Genomic DNA, 21,887 nt, shown 5'->3' with positions numbered 1-21,887 from the left:
TAAGAGCAAAAACATGGGGCCATCTTAAATCACTAAGGCAGATTAGATTAAAAGTTACAACCTATCCATGAATAGGGTTCTATGAAGCCATTAGAAGTGATGGTTTCATTGGAAACGCGTTCCTATTTAATATCAAGTGGGGAAAGCAAAGTATGAGATACTTTAGCTCTCTACAGGGTACCCTGGAGCTTCTGTGGTCCAGATAAACATAGATGTGCTTGAGGGATTGTGTAGGAGAGGGGTGTAGGTGAAAATCAGATCCCAGAAAGAAGCAAGGGTCCCTCAGTAGGCCACCCCGAGGAAGAAGTCTCACGCGGGGTTAGTGCCCTCTCAGGAACAGACGAGATGTGGTAAGATAGGGAGTGCCAGTTCTAGATACAGCCAGAGGGGACCCCTGACACAGGGGCTCTGGAGAGGAAAGGGCTACTGGATCAAATGAAAGAATTCCTCCACCCGGCAGCCAGGTGATTCCGCTCAGGAGCCGCGCTCCCAGCCCCTCGCACGGAAAAGCTTTCCCTGCTGGCTGAAGAGAAGGGGCAGCAGCTGTGAACTGCTGGCATGACAGAGCAGACCCTCGGCTCCCCTCCCCAGGCCGGTGCCGCAGTACTGGGGTGACCACAGGTGATGGCAGAGGCCGAGGAGAACAGGAGCCGAGTGCAGGAGGCCCGGATTTCACAGGAGACAGCGGCCATTCCTGGAATTCACGGTCACAGAAAAGGAAGTTCAAGGTCCTGTCGTTCAGCTGGAGGGGGCTCCTTGAGGTGTAGACTTTGAGGCCAAGTCATTAAAGTGGCCTTTCTGAGAACCTACAGGCTGGGGTGGGGTGGTCTGCACAGAGTGTTAGGTCACGTGGTCATGCACAGGGGCAAAAAATGAGAAAATTTACCAGTAGCTGTCTTTGGGTGCTCAGATTATGGGCAATTTCTGTTCTGTTTTTATTGTTTTTCCACATTCTCTATTATTTCTAGAATGAGCATGTCTTGCTTGTGTGATGAAAAACACAACCTCAAGTACCAGCAGCCACATAGACCATAATTTGTCTGGACCTTAACTGTCCCCAAACACCTGAACATCTGCTTCACTGGATCCTTAATCTCCTGTATCAGGGTTGCCTGATGGGATGATAAGGTGAACTACTCTGTAATGTTAAATTTTTTAGTAGTCACAGTAAAAAAAAAAAAAAAAAGTCAAAAGAAACAGGTGATGTTCATTTTTGGTGGAATTAACTTTAATATTTTAATCCAGTATATCCAAAATATTATCATTTCAATGTGTAACCAATAGAAAAAGCTTAGAAAAACTACTTCTGGTTTTAAATTTTTAATTTAAATCAATTAAAAACAAAAAGTTCTGTTTTTCAGTTACACTTAGCCACATTTCAAAGGTTCAGCAGTCACTTATGACTAGGGACTGCCTTATTGGGCTGCACAGTTTAAGTTACAGATAAGAAAAATAAGGGGGTGGAGATGATTGACCAAACTGCCCAGCTGGTCAGCTGTAGAGTTAAAATTGGGACAGGGGTTTGGGGTTCAACCCTGTGGGGTTTCTCTTCTCCCATAGTAACTCCCCAAGGTACAGATCTGGTTTAACTCCTATGGAAGTAAAAGGCCTTCCAGATTTGGCTAATCACAATTTTAGTGTGATTCAGTCCATGTAATACCTCTTTAGTTCAGCTCTCAGAGTTCTCAGGTCTCAGAGACCTGCCCCGTGGCCACTGCCCTCAGATTTGTGGTAGTGAGCTCCCCATCTTTGGAGGTCCTGGGTAGCCACCTTTGGAATGCTATATCAAGGCTTCCAGACTTAGTGGGAGATTCCATGAGGTTGACTTCAAATGTTCCTTCTGGCTCTGTAATTTATAGTGAGGGAAGACTAGGTAAACTTGCCTTCCCAACTCCCAGAATGGTGGTGCTCCTGGGAACCCCCCACATCCTCAAGGGCCTTGGAAGAGCTTCAGGAAGCCCAAAAGTCTGGGACTCCCTCCTAAGCCATCTGGCCACCGTGCTGGGCCTGGGATTGTGTTTCAAGAGATTGATGTGATTGGGGAGCTGACTGGCCCCTGGGCCCAGCCTGTTCAATCTGGTAATCTGGTAATTGCTCCACTTGCAGGGGTAGGGAAAGGGAGGTGCTGTTGCCAGGCTCCTCCAGGAGGGAGAAAAAAGGCTGCTGCTGACCCTCATCTGTTCTCATGCACACCCCTGAGTTGAGTATCGTGACCCTATATAACCGGAAGAGGTACCCACTGCTCCCTGCACACTTCACTGTGGAGAGCGGACAGACTGCTCAGACTGCTGGGGGCCCTGCCCTGTTAGAAGTCCATGGTGTCTCCCTTCGGCCCTCAGGAACCATCCACACTCCTTCAAGGCCTTAGAATCATTCTTCTCCTCACTGGTACCTCTCCGGCTACCCCGTTCTCACTGCTGCTCCTTGAACCACCTTTGCGCTGGTTGTTCCTTAAGCCTGGTACCCCCCTACCCCACCCCACGCACATCTCTCCAACCCAACCAGTTTCCAGCTCAGACCTCACTTCCTCTGGAAAGCCTTCCCTGATTATGGCCATCTCATTCACTTCCCCAGGGCACCCTGTACTTCGCAGTTTGTTCCAGGGCACTCTGCTGGCACACTCACTTCTGAATCCCCAGGGACCAGCCAGCTCTGGCACTGGGCAGGCTGGCAGGAACATATGCTGAGTGGCACAGTGAACAGTGAGAGGACGCTGCTGCCTTGCCCCTGCCCTCCCTGCTTTTTTTCCAGTTCTCTCCTGCTGTTACCCATTTTTCCAGTCTCCACTCAGTACCTCCTCCTTCTGAGGGCCTCCTGAGCCCACCAGACCAGGCCGGGCAGCCCCTGGTTGCCTGCACACAGCCTTCACTGTGTGGGAGGCTCGGGCAAGTTCCTGAGCCTCTGTGCACCTCAGTTCCCACTGGACGATAAAATAGGGATGTGCTCAGTCCCTCGGTCATGCCTGACTCCGTGACCCCATGGACTGTAGCCCACCAGGCTCCTTTGTCCATGAAATTTTCCAGGCAACAATACTGACGTGGGCTGCCATGTCCTTTTTCACAGTGAGGGCAGTGACAGTTTACTGTGAAGTTAGTCTAGGTTTAGAATAGTGACTGGTACATAGCAAGTAGTCAGCGCATTCCAGTTACTAGCATACCTCTGTGCTGTCATCGAATGTTCCATGGCCACCTGCCGGAGCAGACCGTGAGCCCCTCTAGGGAAGAGTAGAATCTGGCTCAGTTCTAGGTCCTGAGAGCTCAGGGCCTGGCTTGGCCTGGGTGCAGGTTTGCTGGTGTGTGTGTGTGCGTTAAGCCAGGGTGAAATTCCAGACAAGATTGGGATAGGGGGTGACTTCTGATGACCATGAGCACCCACTGTGGGTTCTGGAGAACAAGTCACCAGGACCAGCCCTGTTTCCCTTGCCAGCTTAGCAAAGTGCCCCTGGCACTGTGTGTCCATGTGACATTGAGGTAGTTGGCACAGGGTCTCCTGAGAACTGTGAGAATGATTATCGCAGGCAGAGCCCTCTTCTGAGTACTGAGAACCCGGGAGGGCCTCTGGAGCTGTGCTTTGGAGCTCTCCCTTTAGCCCTCTCCTTCCCTGTTGTTTTTATCAATGGCTTGGCCAAGGGCACTGACAGCATGTGGATCAGATTTGAGGAGGATGGGAAGCTGGGAGGAACAGCCAATGTGCTGGATGAGGGAGTTGGAACTAAGCAGAACTCAGGCTAGTTTAGACTGACATGATAAAGATGAACATGGACACATGCAAAGCCATACTTGGCTTCAACACCCTAGAGAGCACAAACACTGGGGCGGAGGAGGGCTGAGCCCCAGCAGCAGCACGCGGAAGGGGGATTTGAGGAGTTTGTTTGCCGCCAGCTTGGTGAGTCAATGGGGAATGAGGCTGCCGAAGGGCAGCCTGTGTAGCTAGAAGCCTGGAGGGCTTGCAGAAGAGGCTACAGACCTGCCCTTGACATTGAGACCCAAAGGGACAAAGGAGGGAGGTGTGTGCCCCAGAGAGGGCAGCTGGGGTAGGTGGTGGGGGACAGTAACGCCAGCCTGGAGGGCGGGGGCTGTGGAGCATAGCAGAGCAGACCCTGGAAACTACTCCCCCTGGGATCCATGGGGAAAGTCATGGGGAAGCAGAGCTCAGCTCAACCCCAGGAATAACTTTCTAGAGACAGCTGTCCTGCCCTGGAAGGACCTCCTTGAGAAGTAGTGAGCTCCTAGTCACTGGAGGTGTGCAAGCAACTTGCTCAAATCACATAGGAAGTAAGTAGATTTGAACTAGTAAGTAGATTTGGTTTACCAGCATGACAACTTCCACAACATCCTGCACTGGGAAGTTAAAGACAGGAAGGAGTCAAGTCCTTGGGCTCTGGCCTCGGCTGACCTAGTCAGGGAAGCTCTACTAAGCTTGCCCCTGGGTGCAGCTGCAGGCAGTTCACCCAACAGGCAAAAGATGGAGGCATCCGGGGGTCCGTGGGAGTCCCGTCAGCCCTACCAAGTACTCAGGTCTTTTTCCTTGCCCCTGAGCAGACCATAGGCCTGGCAGCTGACAGCAAGTGCCACGTTAGCACCGAATTACACTTCCCAGCTGTCCTGGCCACAGCCCCACCCTCAAGCCAAACTTCTTCTGAGACCTAAGGCAGGATGCCTAGGCTCCCACTTGGCTAAGGTCTAGGTCTTCTGGCTCCAGCACCCCCTTCCCAAGGGTGGGAATTACTCTACCATCTTTGTTTGCATACCTCAGAGGACAGAGAACTCACTACCTCCACTGTGGGCTAGTTATACTTATTAGTATGACGTCTGCCTCCAGGGAAGAGAATTTCTACACTGAGCCCAGCCCTGCCCCCCTGGAGCCACGCAGACAAAACCTCTTTGGTTCCACTGTAGATTCCATGGGACCGGGGTGAGTGGGAAGGTGGGGACTAAGTTCAGGGCTCAGAGTGTGGGAGGCGGGATGAGAGAAGGGGGAGTAGCGGTGGCAAGGAGACAGGCATGGGTCTGGGGGTGCTGCTGTGTTCCCACCTGCCTTCTGCAGGTCCCCCTGCCCAGGCCCCTGGCCATGAGAAGGGGATGGATTGGGAACTTGCAAATAACAAGCTTGAACTTGGACAAAAACCAAAGCTGGGAGGAGCCTCATTTGCAGCCCTCGAGAGCCCATGTCTGACCGTATGTCAGTCTCAACCACTTTGCCCTGGGAAGGCTGCATTCCCAAGAGCAGTAAGGGTCCATCCAGTTTCCAGTCCCCTACCCCTTTATTTTCCGCGAAGCAAAAAATATCAGGTGGAGGGAGCCAGTGTTCCCAACAGGTGACCGTGACTCGGCCCTGTGGTCTCAGGTAGCCACGTCCACCATTAGGAATGGCTTTCCTGGGATACCCATCATAACTGGTTATGACCAGCGCCCCCATGCCATGTTTAGGAGGGAGAGAAAGCACCCACCCAGAGGATATGGGAACACAGGTCCCGGACCTCCCCTCCTTCTACCAGAGGGGCAGCTAGTGTCTAGTCCAGCTGGGCCCACCTGCCCCAGGCTCTCGAACTTCCCTCCCCATACAGTGGTTGTCCCCAGAGGAGAGTAGCTTTTTCAAGACCTCACCCACCTCCCCAGACTCACACAGGTCCCCAGAATGCCCCATGTTGAACACTTGCTCTGCGTGCTGTGGGCTCCTAAAAAGGAAGGAGGAGGGTTTGTGGTCCTCAGGTGGGTGGAGAGACCTGCAGGGTGGACATCACAAAGCCCTGGGGCATGGTTGGGTTGAGAGTGGTCAGAGCAGGGGTCTAGCCCAGCCTGGGAATCAGGCTAGTGTTCCCCTAGGAGGTGGCTGCTGAAAAGATCCTTGAAGGATAAGTAGGAATTCTCTAACTGGAAGGGGAAAAGAGCCTGGGAGTCTGCGATGGGTGATAAAATCTGGACGTTTTTTGGAGTCACCAAGCTGATGGTCTGACCCCACCCATAGCCCCACAGCTGGGCTTTGTTTCCCCTCCTGATGAGTAAGGTGATCAGCTGACTGGGCAAGAGGGCCAAAGAGTGATCCCAGGGCTCCCATCAGCGAGGTCAACAGAGCTCTGCCAAGAACAGTTGCCCCATGGCTTGTGGGGCAGAGTTCAGAAGTGCAGGCTGCCCATTCCTCCTGCCTCCCTCCCACTGACTGTCTACCCTGGGACGCCCCGGGCAACTGCCCCCTGTAGACTGGCTCTCAAGCCAGATTTCAGTGGCGGCTTGGCCCAGGACCATCTCCAGTAAGTTAGAACGTGGGTGTTTGGGAGTTGTCTGCCAAACTAGAGTTCCTCAGGAAGGGGGAGAAGGGAGGGTTGAGTTTCTTTGGCCAAACAAGACTTCCTCATTCTGAGAAAAATCAGTCTAAAATTCTTACAATAGAAAAGCAATACATATACATGTGCACACATACATTCACACAATACACGTGTGTAAAGCCCTACAACACACATTTACATATTAACCCACACACCCGTGGATTTCTCTGCTATGATGTGGAGCTAATAAAACATTCTGCCATGTTCGGCATCAATGAGTCACAAACATATGGATTCAGTTTTCCTTGAATGATGCCTGGTTTAAGACGTTGAAGAATGAGGGGAGAGGAGAGTTTTTGGCAAAAAAACAAGTGGAGATTTGGAGTCCCTAGCTGGATCCAGACGCTGATTTGACCCACCCCAGGTTCCTTGCATCACTCTTGTCTGGGGATGTGTGAAAACAAGGCTTAGATGACCTCCCAACATTAGAAGCAAAGTCCAACCTCACTGGGGCCAAAATGGTCCCCACCCCCTTCCCCATAGCACCTGCTGGGAACTTTTTTGTAAGTCTGCAGATAGCATTGTGTCTATTTTATGGTCGAAGTGAAGAGTGTGGTAAATAACAGATGCTGGGGTAAATCTGAGGGCTTCCTTCATGGCTCAGGCAGTGAAGAATCTGCCTGCAATACAGAACTGGGTTTGATCCTTGGGTTGGGAAGATCCCCTGAAGGAGGGCATGGCAACCCACTCCAGTATTCTTGCCTGGAGAATCCCCATGGACAGAAGAGCCTGGCGGGCTACAGTCCATGGGGTCGCAAAGAGTCCAACATGATGGAGTGACTAAGCACAGCATAGCAGTGAGGTATCTTCCAAGAACATAAAGGAACAGAAAGTTGCCAATATTCTTTGGATTAAACCATAAATGTGAACTGGGTTAAATAATAAATGTAAAGCGAAAGGGATCAGGGTAGCAACAAGTGATATTACAGGGAGAAAATGGGAAAGGAAGGCTCCAAAGGCTTGACTTTTCTAATGAAAGAAGGTGTAATTAGCATGGAATCAGTCAGCAGTGGAGCACAGAGAAGACAGCAGAGAGTGGTAAGGTCCTTAGCACTGTCCAAGTACAATGCCATGGCAGGTCCTAACCATCAGACTGCTAGTTCCTATGCCAATGTATGGGGCAGAGCTTTCTAAATTCTGTCTGAGGCTTCTGTGTTCCTTGCAGTTGTCATTTTTAGAATTTTTCAAGTGGCAATTGTAAGGCAAGAAGGCACACATTGTGCAGGGGAAGGGAGAGACTTGCAGTTTGATGGAAGTGCCCCTCCTTGAGACCTTAAGATCTGCCGAGTTATGGAAAGGGGCACTAATCTGCATGAGAGGCTCAGGGGCCTTCCGAGAAAAAAGAGACGAAGACCCCAACCCCTGCTTCTTGCACTTTGAAGTTGGAATCAGGGTTTACTAGGGCACCCACGACCAAGGTCTGTCAGCACTAAAGACCTCCAGGGCTAACTCACCATGGGGGAGAATGGACTCAGAGCTCAACCACAGTGAGCTAATCTCAGAGCATGACTGAGGTTGTTTTGAAGAACCATGACTGAGCTCTCTCGTATGACCTGGGAGCCAGAACTGAGCATCCCTGTGGCTTGAGCAGGTACATGTACCTGCGAAGGGCCATGCTTAGGCTTGAACCAATCCATGCAGGACTGTGCTCAAAAGAGACACTCTGTGGAAGGAACCAGAGCAACAGGGCTAGTGGCAAGATAAGATGTTCCCGTTCTCTTTTTACCTATTAATACTTATAAGCTGATCTTGGCCAATGGGTACAGGCCTCAAAAGGAAGAAAATGGGCTTCCTGCTTGTGTATATTTAGTCCTCAAGTCAGTACATAAAGCAAAAACCATTCATAATTAGATTTGCCCTTGAAGATCCCTTAAATTGTTCATAAAGTTCAGGAGGTATATACTTTCATTCAAGACAGTTTTGGGTTGCTGTTTCTTCAGGTGATCACCAGCTGAAGCGGACAGCATTCACTTGGAGGCCATGATGTGAAAAAGAAACCATGCAATCCTCTCTTCATGGCCTAGACTCACCGCAGCCATGTGGGGAGATGCTCCCTCTGCAAGACATGTGGGAACTGAGACTGGCTTAGAGTGGGGACCCAGCTCCCCCACGATACAGGCACCCAGGACATAGGTCTTTGAATGGGGGAAGCCATTTGTCTCCTTTAAATTGTTTTCTCTCTTTTTCATACCACATGTAATTGAATTCACTAAATTTAAATGCATGTAGGATGGAACTCCACCACCTGGGCCCTGAAGACTAAAATTGGCAAATCTAGACTCATACTGGTTATTATATCGTTAAATAATTGTCCTGCCAGCAAACAGATTTAACCACTGAGGTCCCCAAGCGATGAGCCAATAGGGAGAAAAGCTCTGGCCAGAGGCTGTGTGCATTTGTCCTCCTTGGCAATTGTATTTATCTCTGTGGATGAACAAATTGATATTTGGTTTATTTGGTTGCTTCTTTCAGGTATCAGAGGACAGGCATGACCAATTCAGGGGCTCAGATGAGGTTGAGTTTCTAAATCAGTAAGCCAAGGACCACACCCTGGGCCTAGTGAATTCACTACTAAGAAAGACAAGAACAAACATTTTCAGGAAAAAGAATAGGGGCAGAATTAGGGATGTGGAATGATAGGATTTTTTGTTGTTATCCACAGTGTTTGTAATTTGCTTATGTAACTTTTAAAAGTGCAAACCATTTTAAAAAGATAACTCCAAATCATTGTCCAAGGGTCAGTTCAAATGTTGTTCATAAACCTTGCCTGAATTCTGCCTCAACTTCCTTCCACTGCTCTTTGTTCATTTAAAAAGCATTTCTTAGACACATACGATGTACCAGACCCTGTGATGATGTCCCTGAGAGAGAGATGAATTCATATTCTTCAGGATCCTTTTTATGGTAAGGAGGTTGTCCATGTTCAGAAGAAATTCCTTGATGAGCCACTAGGACCAGAAGCTGGGCAGCACCTCCACCCAACCCCACCCCAGGAACAGGGCGTGAGTGGAGATGACTTTTAAAGACAAGGAGGGTAGGATTTCTGGCTGGTCTTGAAGGGGTAGGAGAAGGAAGGTATGGAGACAAAAAACAGGTGGACACACCCTAAGGTGACCCCTAGTGATCCATGCACTTGTGTACAATAGAGGGGGACTTAATTAAGAGGTGAAGAGGGCACTCGTGGGAGGGGAGCAGCCTGAGCAGAGGAGGTAGGTGGCATGCTTAGAAATTAACAAGGGGACCAGCCTGATGCCAGGGGCTTGGTATAGGGAAGGGAGGCAGATTCTCCAGGAAGAGGGGAATGGGTGCCAGGCTTTGGGACCCCAACTTGCAGATTACTGGAATGGAAGCAAATATGCCTTGATGTGTATCCTTGCACTGCCCTGGAGCAATTTACATGGCAGGAAGCCTCCATCTCCTGAGGGTACAGCTTGGAGGCCCGGGAACTGAAGAGCAACAGCCCTCAAGCCAGGCTCTTTAGCTATTCAGCCAGAAGTTCTGATCCCAAGCCATCAGGGTTTCTTTTCAAACCATTAGAACACTTGCAGAACTTTTAAAACAAACCCGTTTGGGCCCTTTGGCAGTTCTGGTTCAGCAAGCCGGGAATGAGACCTGACAGTTGAATTTTCAAAGCAGCTTTGGTGATTTTACTCTGTCCTGAGTGACAAGCCCCAAACCAGAGTGGCTGCTCCTTGAGAACAGAAATACCTGGCCCTGGGCTGGCCAAGAGCAAGAGCTCAGGGAACCATGGGTAGTGGATGGACAGATGGATTACAGACCAGCTGAAGCTAAAGGAAGACAGGCTCAGGGATAGAGCAGTTAGGGGCTCAGAAACGTGTCATTTTCTCCCAAGAAGGTTTAATTCTCCCTTAATAGGAAAGTTTTAAAGCACTTCCATTTTTCAGTGACACAGTTGCTCTGCACCAGCCCAAACTATATAATATAAACACATGAAATATAAACACGCACTGGCTTTTCTAAAGTTAATACCACATTCCACTTTCAGCCAAGAGAAAGCGCTTGAGTCTGGTGGCGTGAGACCAGGCCTTTGAGAGTCAGGACTCAGAGAGCTGGATGGGCCTAAAATCACTGGGTAGCCTGGGTAAACTGAGGCCCAGGTAAACTTGCCTGCCCCAAGATCACATGGTGATTTGTGGCAGAAGCTGGCCTAGGACCCAGGCCTTTGACTCTGACTTCAGGGTTTTGTTTTTTTTCTTTTTAAGTTAAATAACTTGCCCAAAGTCACACAGCTAGGAAATGGCAGAGCCAGGATGTGAACCCAGGCAGGTCTGCCCGACTCCAGGCTCCATGCAAGGGCCACTTCATTCAGAGTGTTTCTGTTAGGAGTAAGAGGCCACACCCTGGCAGTGAGTAAGGTCAACAGCAAAGGGTGATGAAGATGCCCCATTGCTATACAACTGGGGTAAAGGAAGCAAAAAAGCAGAGTCCTGTGTTCCTCCGGCAGCGTGTTTATTTGGCTGTTGTGTAATAGTCTGTTTCCTCATCAGTCTCCCTCACAGCCTGTGAGCTCCTAGTGAACAGACCCTCTCTGCATCTACAGCACTCAGTACAGGGCCACGTGCCAGAAAGCGCAATTGTTGAACTCATTAATCCACTCAGCCAGTATTAATAAGCACTTTTAGCGTGCCAGGCATTTGACAAGTTCCTGGGTGGAACCTCAACAGAATATTGCCTCTGCCTTCACAGAAAGTATAGTCCAGTGGAAGACAAACAAGTTAACAATGAAATACATATAGAATAATAATACATAGTAAGTGCTAAGCAAGAAAAGGGAGAGGGCATGATGGGGGGGAGTGCGAGTGGTAGTGACGGGCGATGGGTGGGGAGGGCCTTTCTAAGGCGGTGACATGGAAGTTGAGATCTAAAGGAAGGGGAAGGGGAAGACATGGAAAGTCCTGGGGAAGCAGGCTCCAGGCAGAAGGAAGGTCCTGAGATGTGTAGGACCCTGAGATGTGGAGGGTTTGGTTTGCTTACAGAGCTAAGAGGCCAGGATGCTGGAGTGAGTGAGGCACGAGGCGAGCTGGAGCACAGGCTTGGGAGAACCCTGAAGGGCCTCCTACTTAGGTTAAGGATCTGAAGTAAACTGGGAGCCACTGAAGGGTTTTAGGTGAATGAATGGCATGGCCGGATGGGCTTTTCATGAGACCGTTCTGGACACCAGGTGGGGAACAGATGGGAGGGGAACAAAAACCCAAGCCTGGAGACCAGTGATGTCACAGTGGAGTCTGCACCTGTGGTGGGGATGATGATGGGTTCTAGTTGTGCGGAAGAATCAGCTGGAGTCGCTGACGGATGAGCTGGGGTGGGGAAGAGAATAAACACAGGCTTGAATAACTGGGTAGGTGGAGTTGCTGCTTACTGACAAGCAGAAAACAGGAAAAGGAATGGGTTTACAGGGTAAAATCTCATGTTGATTACGCTAAATTGAAATCCTCATGAAATATCAAGTGGCAATGTCCCAGGTGGTACAGTGGTAAAGAATCCACGTGGTAATGCAGGAAATGCAGGAGATATGGGCCTGATCCCTGGGTCGGGAAGATTCCCTGGAGCGGGAAACGGCAACCCGCTCCAGTATTCTTGCCTGGGAAATTCCATGGACCGAGGAACCTGGTGGGCTACAGTCCATGGGGTCTCAAAGAGTCGGACATGACTGAGCACACACATACACACACACACAGTGACAGGTAGGTAGTTTGAGTAATTCTCAGAAGAGAGGTCGGGGAGGGAGATCTATAAGCTGGGCTTATAGGTGGTATGTTAAAGCCATGAGGACAGATGAGAAAAGGCCTGAGAAATTGCAATATTCAGAGGCTGATTAGAGAGGGATGAGACTGGGATGAAGGGGCAGAGAGCAGACAAAGCTAGAGGGAGTAGAGTCATAGGGAGGAGTGTTTTAAGAGGGAAAGAGTGACCAACCATTGTATCAAGTGTATGAAATGTTCTGAACAGGTCATGCAGAGCAAGAACACAGAGTGTCCTTTGGATATAGCAATAGGGAGGCTACTGGGGACCTTGACAGATTCCCTGACTCAGCGAATGACTCAAAAGATGCATGAAGAGGAGGCAACCACTGAAGAGGCTTGAGGAGTCAGGGAAGGCTTCTGCAGGGAAGTGGCCTTTTAGCAGAGCCTTGAAGGTTGAGTCCTGAGAGACCCAAATGCTGCCTGCATGAAGCTGAACTGAGCTTGGCAAGGCTCCTACAGGCAGCAGAAAACACCAGTAGCTGGCCTTTTAGATAATGGGGGACCATTATCTCTGCCACCCTAGAGGGGCAAAGAAGAGGAGCTGGCTCCCTCCTTAGCAATAAGGAGGCTGAGAAGGCTAATGACCCTGGCCAAGGGGACAGAGCCCCCTACATCCAGGCGCCACCTGAATCCAGGATTCAGAGGCTTGTCCACTTCTCTCCCTGCACACAAGTCCTAGGAGGTTCTAAACCCATGGTCTCAAACTGAAGGGCTCTTGGACACCATCTGGAGCCACCAACTCATTATACAGCTGAAAATTCCAAGACCTAGAGAGGACCAGGGCGTTGGTCAAACTCACCGGCACATCTATGGTAGACACCAGGTGACCTCCAAGTATTTGCACTGGCCCTCACCCTAGTGGGTAAAGACTGAATGCTTTAACCTGGCATTCAAGGTCTTTTGTGATCAAGAACCCATCATCCAGCTTCATCTCCCACCTGTCTGCCCTCAAAGTCTGTGCTCAGTCCCTGAATGTTTAGCAAATAGACAGCCTCCAGTGGTCCTCACAGCAACTTTTTGGAGTAGGTGTTTTTATTCTTATTTTACAGATGAGGAAACTGAGGCTCAGAGGCGTCTGACAACTTGCCCTAGTTTCTGCAGCCAGTACAGCACACAGCTGAGCCAGGATATCACCTTGTGATCGTCTCCAAGGTCACCTTTTCCCCCGCGCCTTGCTGCATTCACCACCTAGAGCCTCTCCTTGGGAACAGGGCCTTAACTTCCTGACCCTGAGTTACCCTGGAGTCAGGTCAGTTTCTAGGACTCCAAATCACTTGCTCAAGTCAACAAAGTGTCCACTGAAAGGGATCGAAATAATGGGTGCCACTGAATGAGCCAGACTCCAGCAGCCCGTGCCACAGCCTACTTCCCATAAGGGCCCTACAACCATACCATCCAGAGCCTGCAGTCCAGACACCCACCGCGGGAGCAGGGCCCAGACGGAATCTGTACAGAAGCCTCTCCCGGAAACCGCACCCCAGCCCTCCCAGCCGAACACCTGCCCCTCACCTGGAGACTACCAACGGGAGAATCAGCATCTTCAACATCCTCATCAAGAGCTCTCCCGGAAACTGGAAGTAACTAATTTCCTGAAAACACAGCAAGAGCTGAGGTTAGAGCAGACGATATGGACTTCACAGTTAGTTTACAATCTTCCGAGCACCATTTCACCCATATTCTCCTGTCTAACACATGGACAGCAGAGTCCATGGAGAAAACACTGGCTCTGGAGCCAAACAGACTTGGGTTCTAATCTTGACCCCCTGTAAGTAGCTTTGTGGCCTCAAGCAAGTTACTCAGCCTCTCTGAGTTTTTCTCATCTGTAACATGAGGGTCATAACCATTTTCACAGGGCCACTGGGAGGCTTAAATGAGAGGATGCATATAGAGCACTTGGCAGAGAGCCTGGATGAGAATAAATGGTTAGCAATGACATTAAATCATCTCTCTCCCCCAACTCTGTACATTCATCCTCCTAGCCTTGCTACAGATCTGTCTGAAATGATGATATGTGGCAAGAGGGCAGGGTTGCATACTGTTCACACATTCGTTCAGCCCATACTGTGCCAGACTTCATACTGGGCACTCAAGAGTCAATGAGGCACAGTTTCTGCACCAGAGAAGCTGTCGGTCTACTTTATGAGAACACTGACTCATAAACAGACCACAGCATTCTTGAGTCAGTTTCCCTTCTGTACTGGGTCCCCTCACCCCACATTTTCATGAATGCTTACCAGCCCTTTGAAGCAGGGCTCACATTTACAATGCTGAAAGAGAGAAAATCAGATTGGTTGGTGAGACACCACTCTCTGAATTAAAGAGCCCTCCCTGGGCACAGTTCTTAGAAGCAGCTTCCTCATAACCTGCTGGTTTCCCCCTATCTGGGGGCCCTTGGATTAGAGCACCAGGTCCTTGCCCAATCTGCTGTCTCCAGAGTAACTGGTCACATAACTGGAACATGATAACTGAAGAGGAAAGTGCCCCGAGGGCCAGTTAAGTTTGAATTTCAGATAAACAACAAATATTTGTTCTTTACTTATACTAAAAATTATTTGTAGGTGATTTTTTTGCTTTTGTTTGTTTGTTTTGCCCCAGCCACACAGCTTGTGGGTTCTTATTTCCCCAACCAGGGATCAAACCCATGCCCCCAGCAGTAGAAACACAGAGTCTTAACCACTGGACCACCAGGGAATTCCTTTTTTCGCTGTTGATCTGAAACTTGAATTTAACTGGATGTGTTCTTTTTAAATTTAATTTAATTCAATTTTGTTATTTCTGGCAATGCTAGCTTGAGTCCACTTTCCTCAGAGGGTAAGCTTGTGGGTGAGGCCAGTACAAGACTTTGAAACAAACACCATATGACTTAAATTTTTGTACTTACAAATATTTTTTGTAAACCCAAAGCCAAATATAGCGGTTACTGGTCTGATACTTTGAAAAGCCCAAAATTATAGAATGTTGGTGCTGAGAAGGGGTTTTAAAGATCTTCTAGTCTAGCCGCTGACTCATTTTATAGATGAGAAAGCTGAGCCAGGAGAGGGAGGTGATTTGCCCACAGAGTGAGTTAGCACAATAGTGCAGGACAGTCCCCTTCCACTACCGTTTCCAAAACACCCGAAAATCTACTTTTAAATATATGCCCATTATGACTTTGTCTTTTGAATTAATTTTAATCCATGTATATTGTTGTTCAGTTGCTCAGTCATGTCCAAATCTTTGCAACACCATGGACTGCAGCATGCCAGGCTTCTCTGTCCTTCTCCATCTCCCTGAGCTTGCTCAAACTCAAGTCCATTGTGTCAGTGATGCCACCCAACCATCTCGTCTTCTGTTACCTGCTTCTCCTCCTGCCCTCAATCTTTCCCGGCATCAGGGTCTTTTCAGATGAGTCAGTTCTTTGCATCAGATGGCCAAAGTATTGGAGTTTCAGCTTCAACATCAGCTCTTCCAATGAACACCCAGGACTGACCTCCTTTAGGATGGACTGGTTGGATCTCCTTGTAGCCCAAGGAACTCTAGAGAACTCTCTAATACCACAGTTCAAAAGCATCAATTATTTGGTGCTCAACCTTCTTTATGGTCCAACTCGCACATCCATACATGACTACTTGAAAAACCATAGCTTTGACTCGATGGGCTTTTGTCCAAACTAAAGTCTCTGCTTTTCAACATGCTGTCTAGGCTGGTCATAGTTTTTCTTCCAAGCAGCAAGCGTCTTTTAATTTCCTGGCTGCAGTCACCATCTGCAGTGATTTTAGAGCCCAGGGAGATAGAGTCTGTCACTCTTTCCATTGTTTCCCCCTCTATTTGCAGTGAAGTGATGGGACCAGGTCCCATGATCTTTGTTTTCTGAATGTTGAGTTTTAAGGCAGCTTTTTCACTCTCCTCTTTTGCCTTCATCAAGAGGCTCTTTAGTTCCTCTTCACTTTCTGCCATTAGGGTGGTATAATCTGCATATCTGAGGTTATTGATATTTCTCCCTGCAATCTGGATTCCAGCTTGTGCTTCATCCAGCCCAGCATTTCACACAATGTACTCTGCATGTAAGTTAAATAAGCAGGGTGACAATATACAGCCTTGATGTACTCCTTTCCCAATTTTGAGCCAGTCTATTGTTCCATGTCCGGTTCTGTTGCTTCTTGACCTGCATACAGGTTTCTCAGGAGGCAGGTAAAGTGGTTTGGTATTCCCATCTCCTATATATTCTTTACTTTAGATAGCACTATAATGAGACGTAAGATACTCAGGTTTGATCTCCACGTCGGGAAGATCCTCCAGAGGAGGGCACGGCTACTCACTCCAGTACTCTTACCTGGAGCATCCCCATGGACAGAGGAGCCTGGCAGTCTACAGTCAATGGGATCACAAAAGAGTCAGACACAACTGAAGAAACATGCCACATAATGATAAAAAACAGCCATTCCTCATCCATCTTTATCCTCAACCCCAACTTCCCAGGAGTGCCCATCCTCAACTGCTCTAGCCGTTTCTCCTTTGGTATTGTCATTTGTAAATAATATGGTTATGATGCTATTCCCAGACATGTCTTTGTGACATCTGTTAACTCCCAGCCATGACGGATGAGGGCTGAGTTCTTACTCCCTTTTCCCTCCTATCATTTCACCATTATATCGTTTTTTGGTTAAACTAATTGCCAAGATTTAAAAATTTTGGTCACAACATATTGCTCACTGTTGAACCAACCATGGCCCTCTTTTGTACAATCTTCATTTACTTCCTGAAATTAATAACTGAGTTTTCATTTACCTTGTTTTCTGTGAACCATTCATTAGTTTCTTCAAAAGGCTTTAACATCTCTTTTAAAATGCCTACCAATAGTATTTCCTATATACTCAGACACTTGGGTCCCTTTTTAGGCTCCTGGGGTCTCAGTCCAAAAGCTCTCCATCCTGTTTTTCCAGGCTGTGTAGACTGCTGTCTAGGGCAGTGGTTGTCACGGGTCTCTTCTTTGGGACTTTGTCCTGTCTAGGATCCCTTCTTTCCTGGATCCTTGTCTTCTTGGTTTGCCTCCTTGTTTTGCTGGAGCATCTCCTTTGGTAGATTCCTATGAACTGTAGCCTGCCAGGCTCCTCTGTCCATGGGATTCTCCAGGCAAGAATACTCAAGTGGGTTGCCATGCCCTCCTCCTTGAGATCTTCCCGACCCAGGGATCGAACCTGTGTCTCTTATGTCTACTGCATTGGCAGGCGAGTTCTTTACTACTAACTCCACCTAAGAAGCCCATTCTTCACATTAGACCTGTTATATTCTCTCAGAACCATTTTAGGGTCGTTTATTTATCTCTAGCTTTTTGGGTAATTTTCATGGTAATGGACCATGGTATGAGCATCTTTTTAAAAAAAATTCATAGTACTGTGCTTATACCTTTCACTTCTGAGAAATAGTCTTGTTTTCTTTGTGAAATTGTTCTCTCCACTTTTTTTCTGTTAGCTCTCTTTAAAACTTTCATTAGTAAGTTGAGTGTTGGACATTCTAATTTTCTTATATATTCTTTTTCTATTTTCATCTCTTTTTGTTTTACTTTCTGGAGTAGCAGCTTTATCTCAGCTGTTGACATTTTATCTTGGCTCATCTACTTTTAATTTCCAAAATCTCTTTCTTATTATTGAATTATTCCTTCCTTTTGCATGCTGTTCTGTTTTATAGTCACTGTATCTTCTCTCATATACCTGAAGCACTTAAGAAAAGATTAGAAAGTGTTCTACGCCTGGCATTGCCCATGCTTTACTAGGGCCCCTCGGTGCTATTTGTTTGGTCTCGCTATCTTCCATATTAGCAGGTTTGAGTTTGCCTTCTGCTTATGTGTAAGTGTGAAGCACTAAACTTCTGTATGAATGAGTGGAACTTGTCAGCTGAAGGCTCCTCAAGGAAGACTGATGGGCGAGGATCTGGTGGTTTCACGGGGGGAAGGATTCTCCTTCACAGCAGAATTTGGAGGTCTTTCCTCTGAGGCTTCACTGAGAAGTCCCTTTCTACTTCTGGCTAGGTGGAGGTGTGGCTGTGCCTAAGCCCAGCTGACAGCAGTCATGGGTGGGCCCCACACTCGAGATGCGGGTGTTTGTTCACTAATTCTCTTGAAGCATGAGCCTCATCACCTCCCCTCTCCCAACACTTATAGGTGGGCCTAACATCTCTTAGTCAAGCTTCTCTGGTTCCTTGTGTCAAGCAGGGGGAGGGAGATAGTAGATAAGGAATCCCCTGATTACATGAACTGGAAGGGACCTAGGGGTCTAACTGCTCCAGTTACAAAATCCTGGCCAGCATCCCTGATTTCAGCAGCATACCTGACCCTTGCCTCCTGCAGCACCCTGTGTTTTCAAGTCCTGAGCCCTTCTGGAGTTTTCCAAGACAAGCTCAAGTGGTATCTGCTTCTACAGACACCGGAATTCAGCTTTCTGTGCTCTACTAAATAAGAGTATTCAGCTCCATCCACTTTTCATCTAATGTATTGTAATTCCTCAACTTCTTTTTTAAGTGTCTCCTTTTGTATCGTCTTTGTTCTTGGGAGCTTATATCTTTAAACAGTCCCATTGCTACAGTTTTAGTGGTATCCCAGAAAGGAAAGAAAAATGGGTACAATTACAAATTTACCATGGTTTAACTGGAACTCTCAAAATGATCTATGTTTTTAAACAAGATACCCATTTCCAAAGATAAATCTTGTGACTTTGTAAGTTCTTTTCACAAATAGGACATTCTACCCTTTTGCGTATTGTTTATGATTTTTGCCTTGTTGCATAAGCTTACAAAATAAGAAGGGTTTGGTTTCTGAGTCACAGGCAGAGATCAAACAAACAACTCCTGGATTTCAAAGTAAGATGCTGAGAAAGCCAATTCCTGCAAAATAATTGTTCTAAGACTCCACATCCTTCCTTCAGTTTATCTGGCAGGTTAATCCAGACCGGAACACGTTTGCATTTCCAAACAGATGGGGAAGGCAGCTTTGGCAAAGGAGGCCCCAGATGAGTCTGGCTTTTAATAATAGGCATTCCAATTTGTTTTCACAAAATAATCTTCCTGCAAGAGAGATATATTTTAGCTGCTGAAGAAAATTAAAGTGGCTTGCAGATGGTGCCATTGCCAGCTTAATTCAGCAATTAGTTGAGTGTTCTCCCTGTGACACAGCTAGGCTCGCATTTTGGATCAAGAAAGCCCATATGATCGTCAACAAGTCAAAATTTGATGGGAGAAATAGATTCTTCACAAATGACTCTGAAGCAAGACTGCCAGTGGCTGGGCTCCAGTGGAGGGATGAGCCTGGGGTGAGTGTGGGAGGAGAATGTAATTTCAGATGGGAGCAGGTTTGGAAAAATTTCTATCAGATTCGGGATATATGAGGTGGTTCTTGGTAGGACCTGGACTCGTAAGTAAGGGAAGGAGGAGTGAAGTAACGCTCACTAAGCACCCACTGCATCTGGTCACTGAGGACTCCCTGTTTACCCCTCCCAGCAATTCTAGCAGACATATAGTCCCACCTCCTCCATTTTGCAGATAAGGAAACTGAGCTTCAGAAAGGAGATAGGATTTTGCCTATGGCCACACAGCCATTACTAGTAGAGTCCAAGTTCAGAATTCTCTGCCTCCAGAGTCCATGCTTCTCCCTAAATAACTGACAGCAGTTTAACTGTATCACTATCATAATAGTGGGCTCGATTCCCAGAGAGGGATGTTTTCCTTCTCCTGGATGATGAAATCTGATGCCTTGAGCCCCAGTTGTAGAGATCATATTAAATATCCCTGAACTGCAGAGACAGGAATTCTATGAGATAGGGAATCTTCCAGAAAGCCACTGACAAAAACTCTCTCCATGACCAAATGTTAGACAGGTTATTCTGAGTCCTCTTTTCAACTGAGCCTCATCCTTGGGCCTTTTCTTCATCCTGCTTCACCTATTTGTAGCAAAAATCCTGCTAAGTCAATTTAGTGAGAAGCCCCCGACTCTGCCTTCAGCAAGCATCTTGTTAGTGGGTTTAGCAAGAATCCCCTTACCCTACCCTTGATGTCTCTTCTCAGTAGCTGTCTGTTCACTGACCTCTGCACTGTGCCCGTCAGCTGAAAATCCCCAGCTGCCGTCGTTGTATTTGGGGTTGTGCCTGATCATTCTCCCCTCCTGCCGTGGTCTTGACACCTATCACAATAGCGCTGAATAAAGTCCTCCATACCATTTTAACAGCATCATGTTAGTTTTTCCTTCAGCACCATGAGAGTCCCTCCCTCTCCCACGGGAGCTGGGTGCTAACTGAGAAAAGGGTCCTTCCTCAAGCAAATCGTCATCACCCCTGCTGTTACACAGGCCAGAGCCCCGAGGGCCTACCTTATCTCCCTGTCCCCCAGCCCCACATGCAATCAGCCACCACATCCTGGAGCTTCTCCTTTGGGAAGCCATTCTCATATCTGCTCTGTCCATCCCCACTCTCATCCCCTCATTGCCCCCTGCCAGGCCTACCGCTACCTGACCCTGCACTCAGCACCAGAGGGATGTCTCCAAGCTCAGGGCTGACCATGTCACTGCCCTGCTCAGAGCTCCTCGAGGTTGCCCCACGTCGCCGCTGGGTGATAGGATCTAGAAGCCTGATGGCGTTTGTGCTCCAGCCCCAGCCTCACAGTGTCCATTCCAGCTGCTGTGAATAGTTTTCTCCGCTCCCCCCTCACAAGTCTTCCACGCCCCTCTGTCTCACCACTCTGCCTAGGATGCCCATGAACTGCTTTAGGAGGTGTTCTCTGCTTTGCACACTTATAGACTCCATTCTGCGTGGACCGATTCAGCGGACACGAACTTGGGCAAACTCCAGGAGATGGCGAGGGACAGGAACACCTGCCGTGCTGCAGTCCATGGGGTCACAAAGAGTCAGACACGACTTGGTGGCTGAACAACAGACTCCATTCTTCCCTGCCCCACAGCTCCTAGCCAGTGGGTACTCTCACAAGGCACCCTTGCCTCTCATTCACCTGGAGATGCCAGTGTGCAGCCACTTCCTCTCGCACGCTTGTCCTGCAATGCATAGCCCACTCCACTTGACAAATGAGAAAACTGCGACCCTGAGAAGAAAAGTGACTCACCCACTGTCACGTCACCCGGGAGCCATGGAGTGGGGACGTGACCCCCAGATCCCTCAGGCCCACCCAGCCCTCTGAGACGGGAGCCCATGATGCCCCACGTGGCTGACCTGGGGTGAGAGGCGCCGGGTCCTCAGGAAGAAGCCAAGGAGGCAGCCCACGGTGACAGAGAGCACAGACAGGATGAGCAGTCCATTCCGCTTGCACACATCCCTCCCACGTGCCAGGATGGCACCCAGCACCATGGTGAGCCCAGCCTGCTGGCCCGGGGCACAGCACCATTCCATGCACGGGAGGCCAGCCTGGTCACAGGGTCCTGGCTCTGGCTCCTCAGCAGGCAGGTGGTTGGGGGTGCTAAGCGCCAGTCGCCAGCCCCACAGCCATGGCCTGTGTGGCTGCCCCAGAGGGAAGCCACAATCCTATTACCAGCTGCATCATTAGGAGCTAGGAGCAGATTAGAGCCTGGGAAATTAGAGCAGGCCACGTGGTTGGGGGTTCAGACCTCAAAGCCAAGTGCTCCTCTTAAAGAGGGGAGATGTCCAGGAGCTGGTGGGAGAAACCAGAGGAACGTTTGGTTGGTTTGATTTTTACTTCTGCTTCATTCCAGAAAGAACTGAAGGCAAGACAATACGTAGCAGTAATAAGCAACAATAAACTAATAATAATAGCTACCTAGCAGAGCTAACAATCACCAACATTAAGCATTCACTGTATGCCAT

General features: G+C 48.5%; 1 protein-coding gene across 1 annotated transcript in view; it reads right to left on the bottom strand.

Annotated features, from left to right (window-relative positions):
- The window catches only part of SLC1A7 (solute carrier family 1 member 7), a 52,625-nt gene extending 31,197 nt beyond the window's left edge, over positions 1 to 21,428 (bottom strand). The window contains exons 1-2 of the mRNA XM_040231169.1: positions 21,279 to 21,428; positions 13,600 to 13,679 (exon numbers count right to left, since the gene is read on the bottom strand). Of these exons, the coding sequence (XP_040087103.1) occupies positions 13,600 to 13,679; positions 21,279 to 21,413 (215 nt within the window). The 5' untranslated portion in view covers positions 21,414 to 21,428. The remainder of the gene's footprint in view (positions 1 to 13,599; positions 13,680 to 21,278) is intronic.
- Between the last annotated feature and the right edge of the window lie 459 nt (positions 21,429 to 21,887).

This window comes from Oryx dammah, unplaced genomic scaffold (assembly GCF_014754425.2).
Source record: "Oryx dammah isolate SB20612 unplaced genomic scaffold, SCBI_Odam_1.1 HiC_scaffold_28, whole genome shotgun sequence".
In the NCBI taxonomy this organism is placed as follows: Eukaryota; Metazoa; Chordata; class Mammalia; order Artiodactyla; family Bovidae; genus Oryx; species Oryx dammah.
Note: the sequence above shows the minus strand (reverse complement) of the source record. Positions and strands in the feature narration are given on the sequence as shown.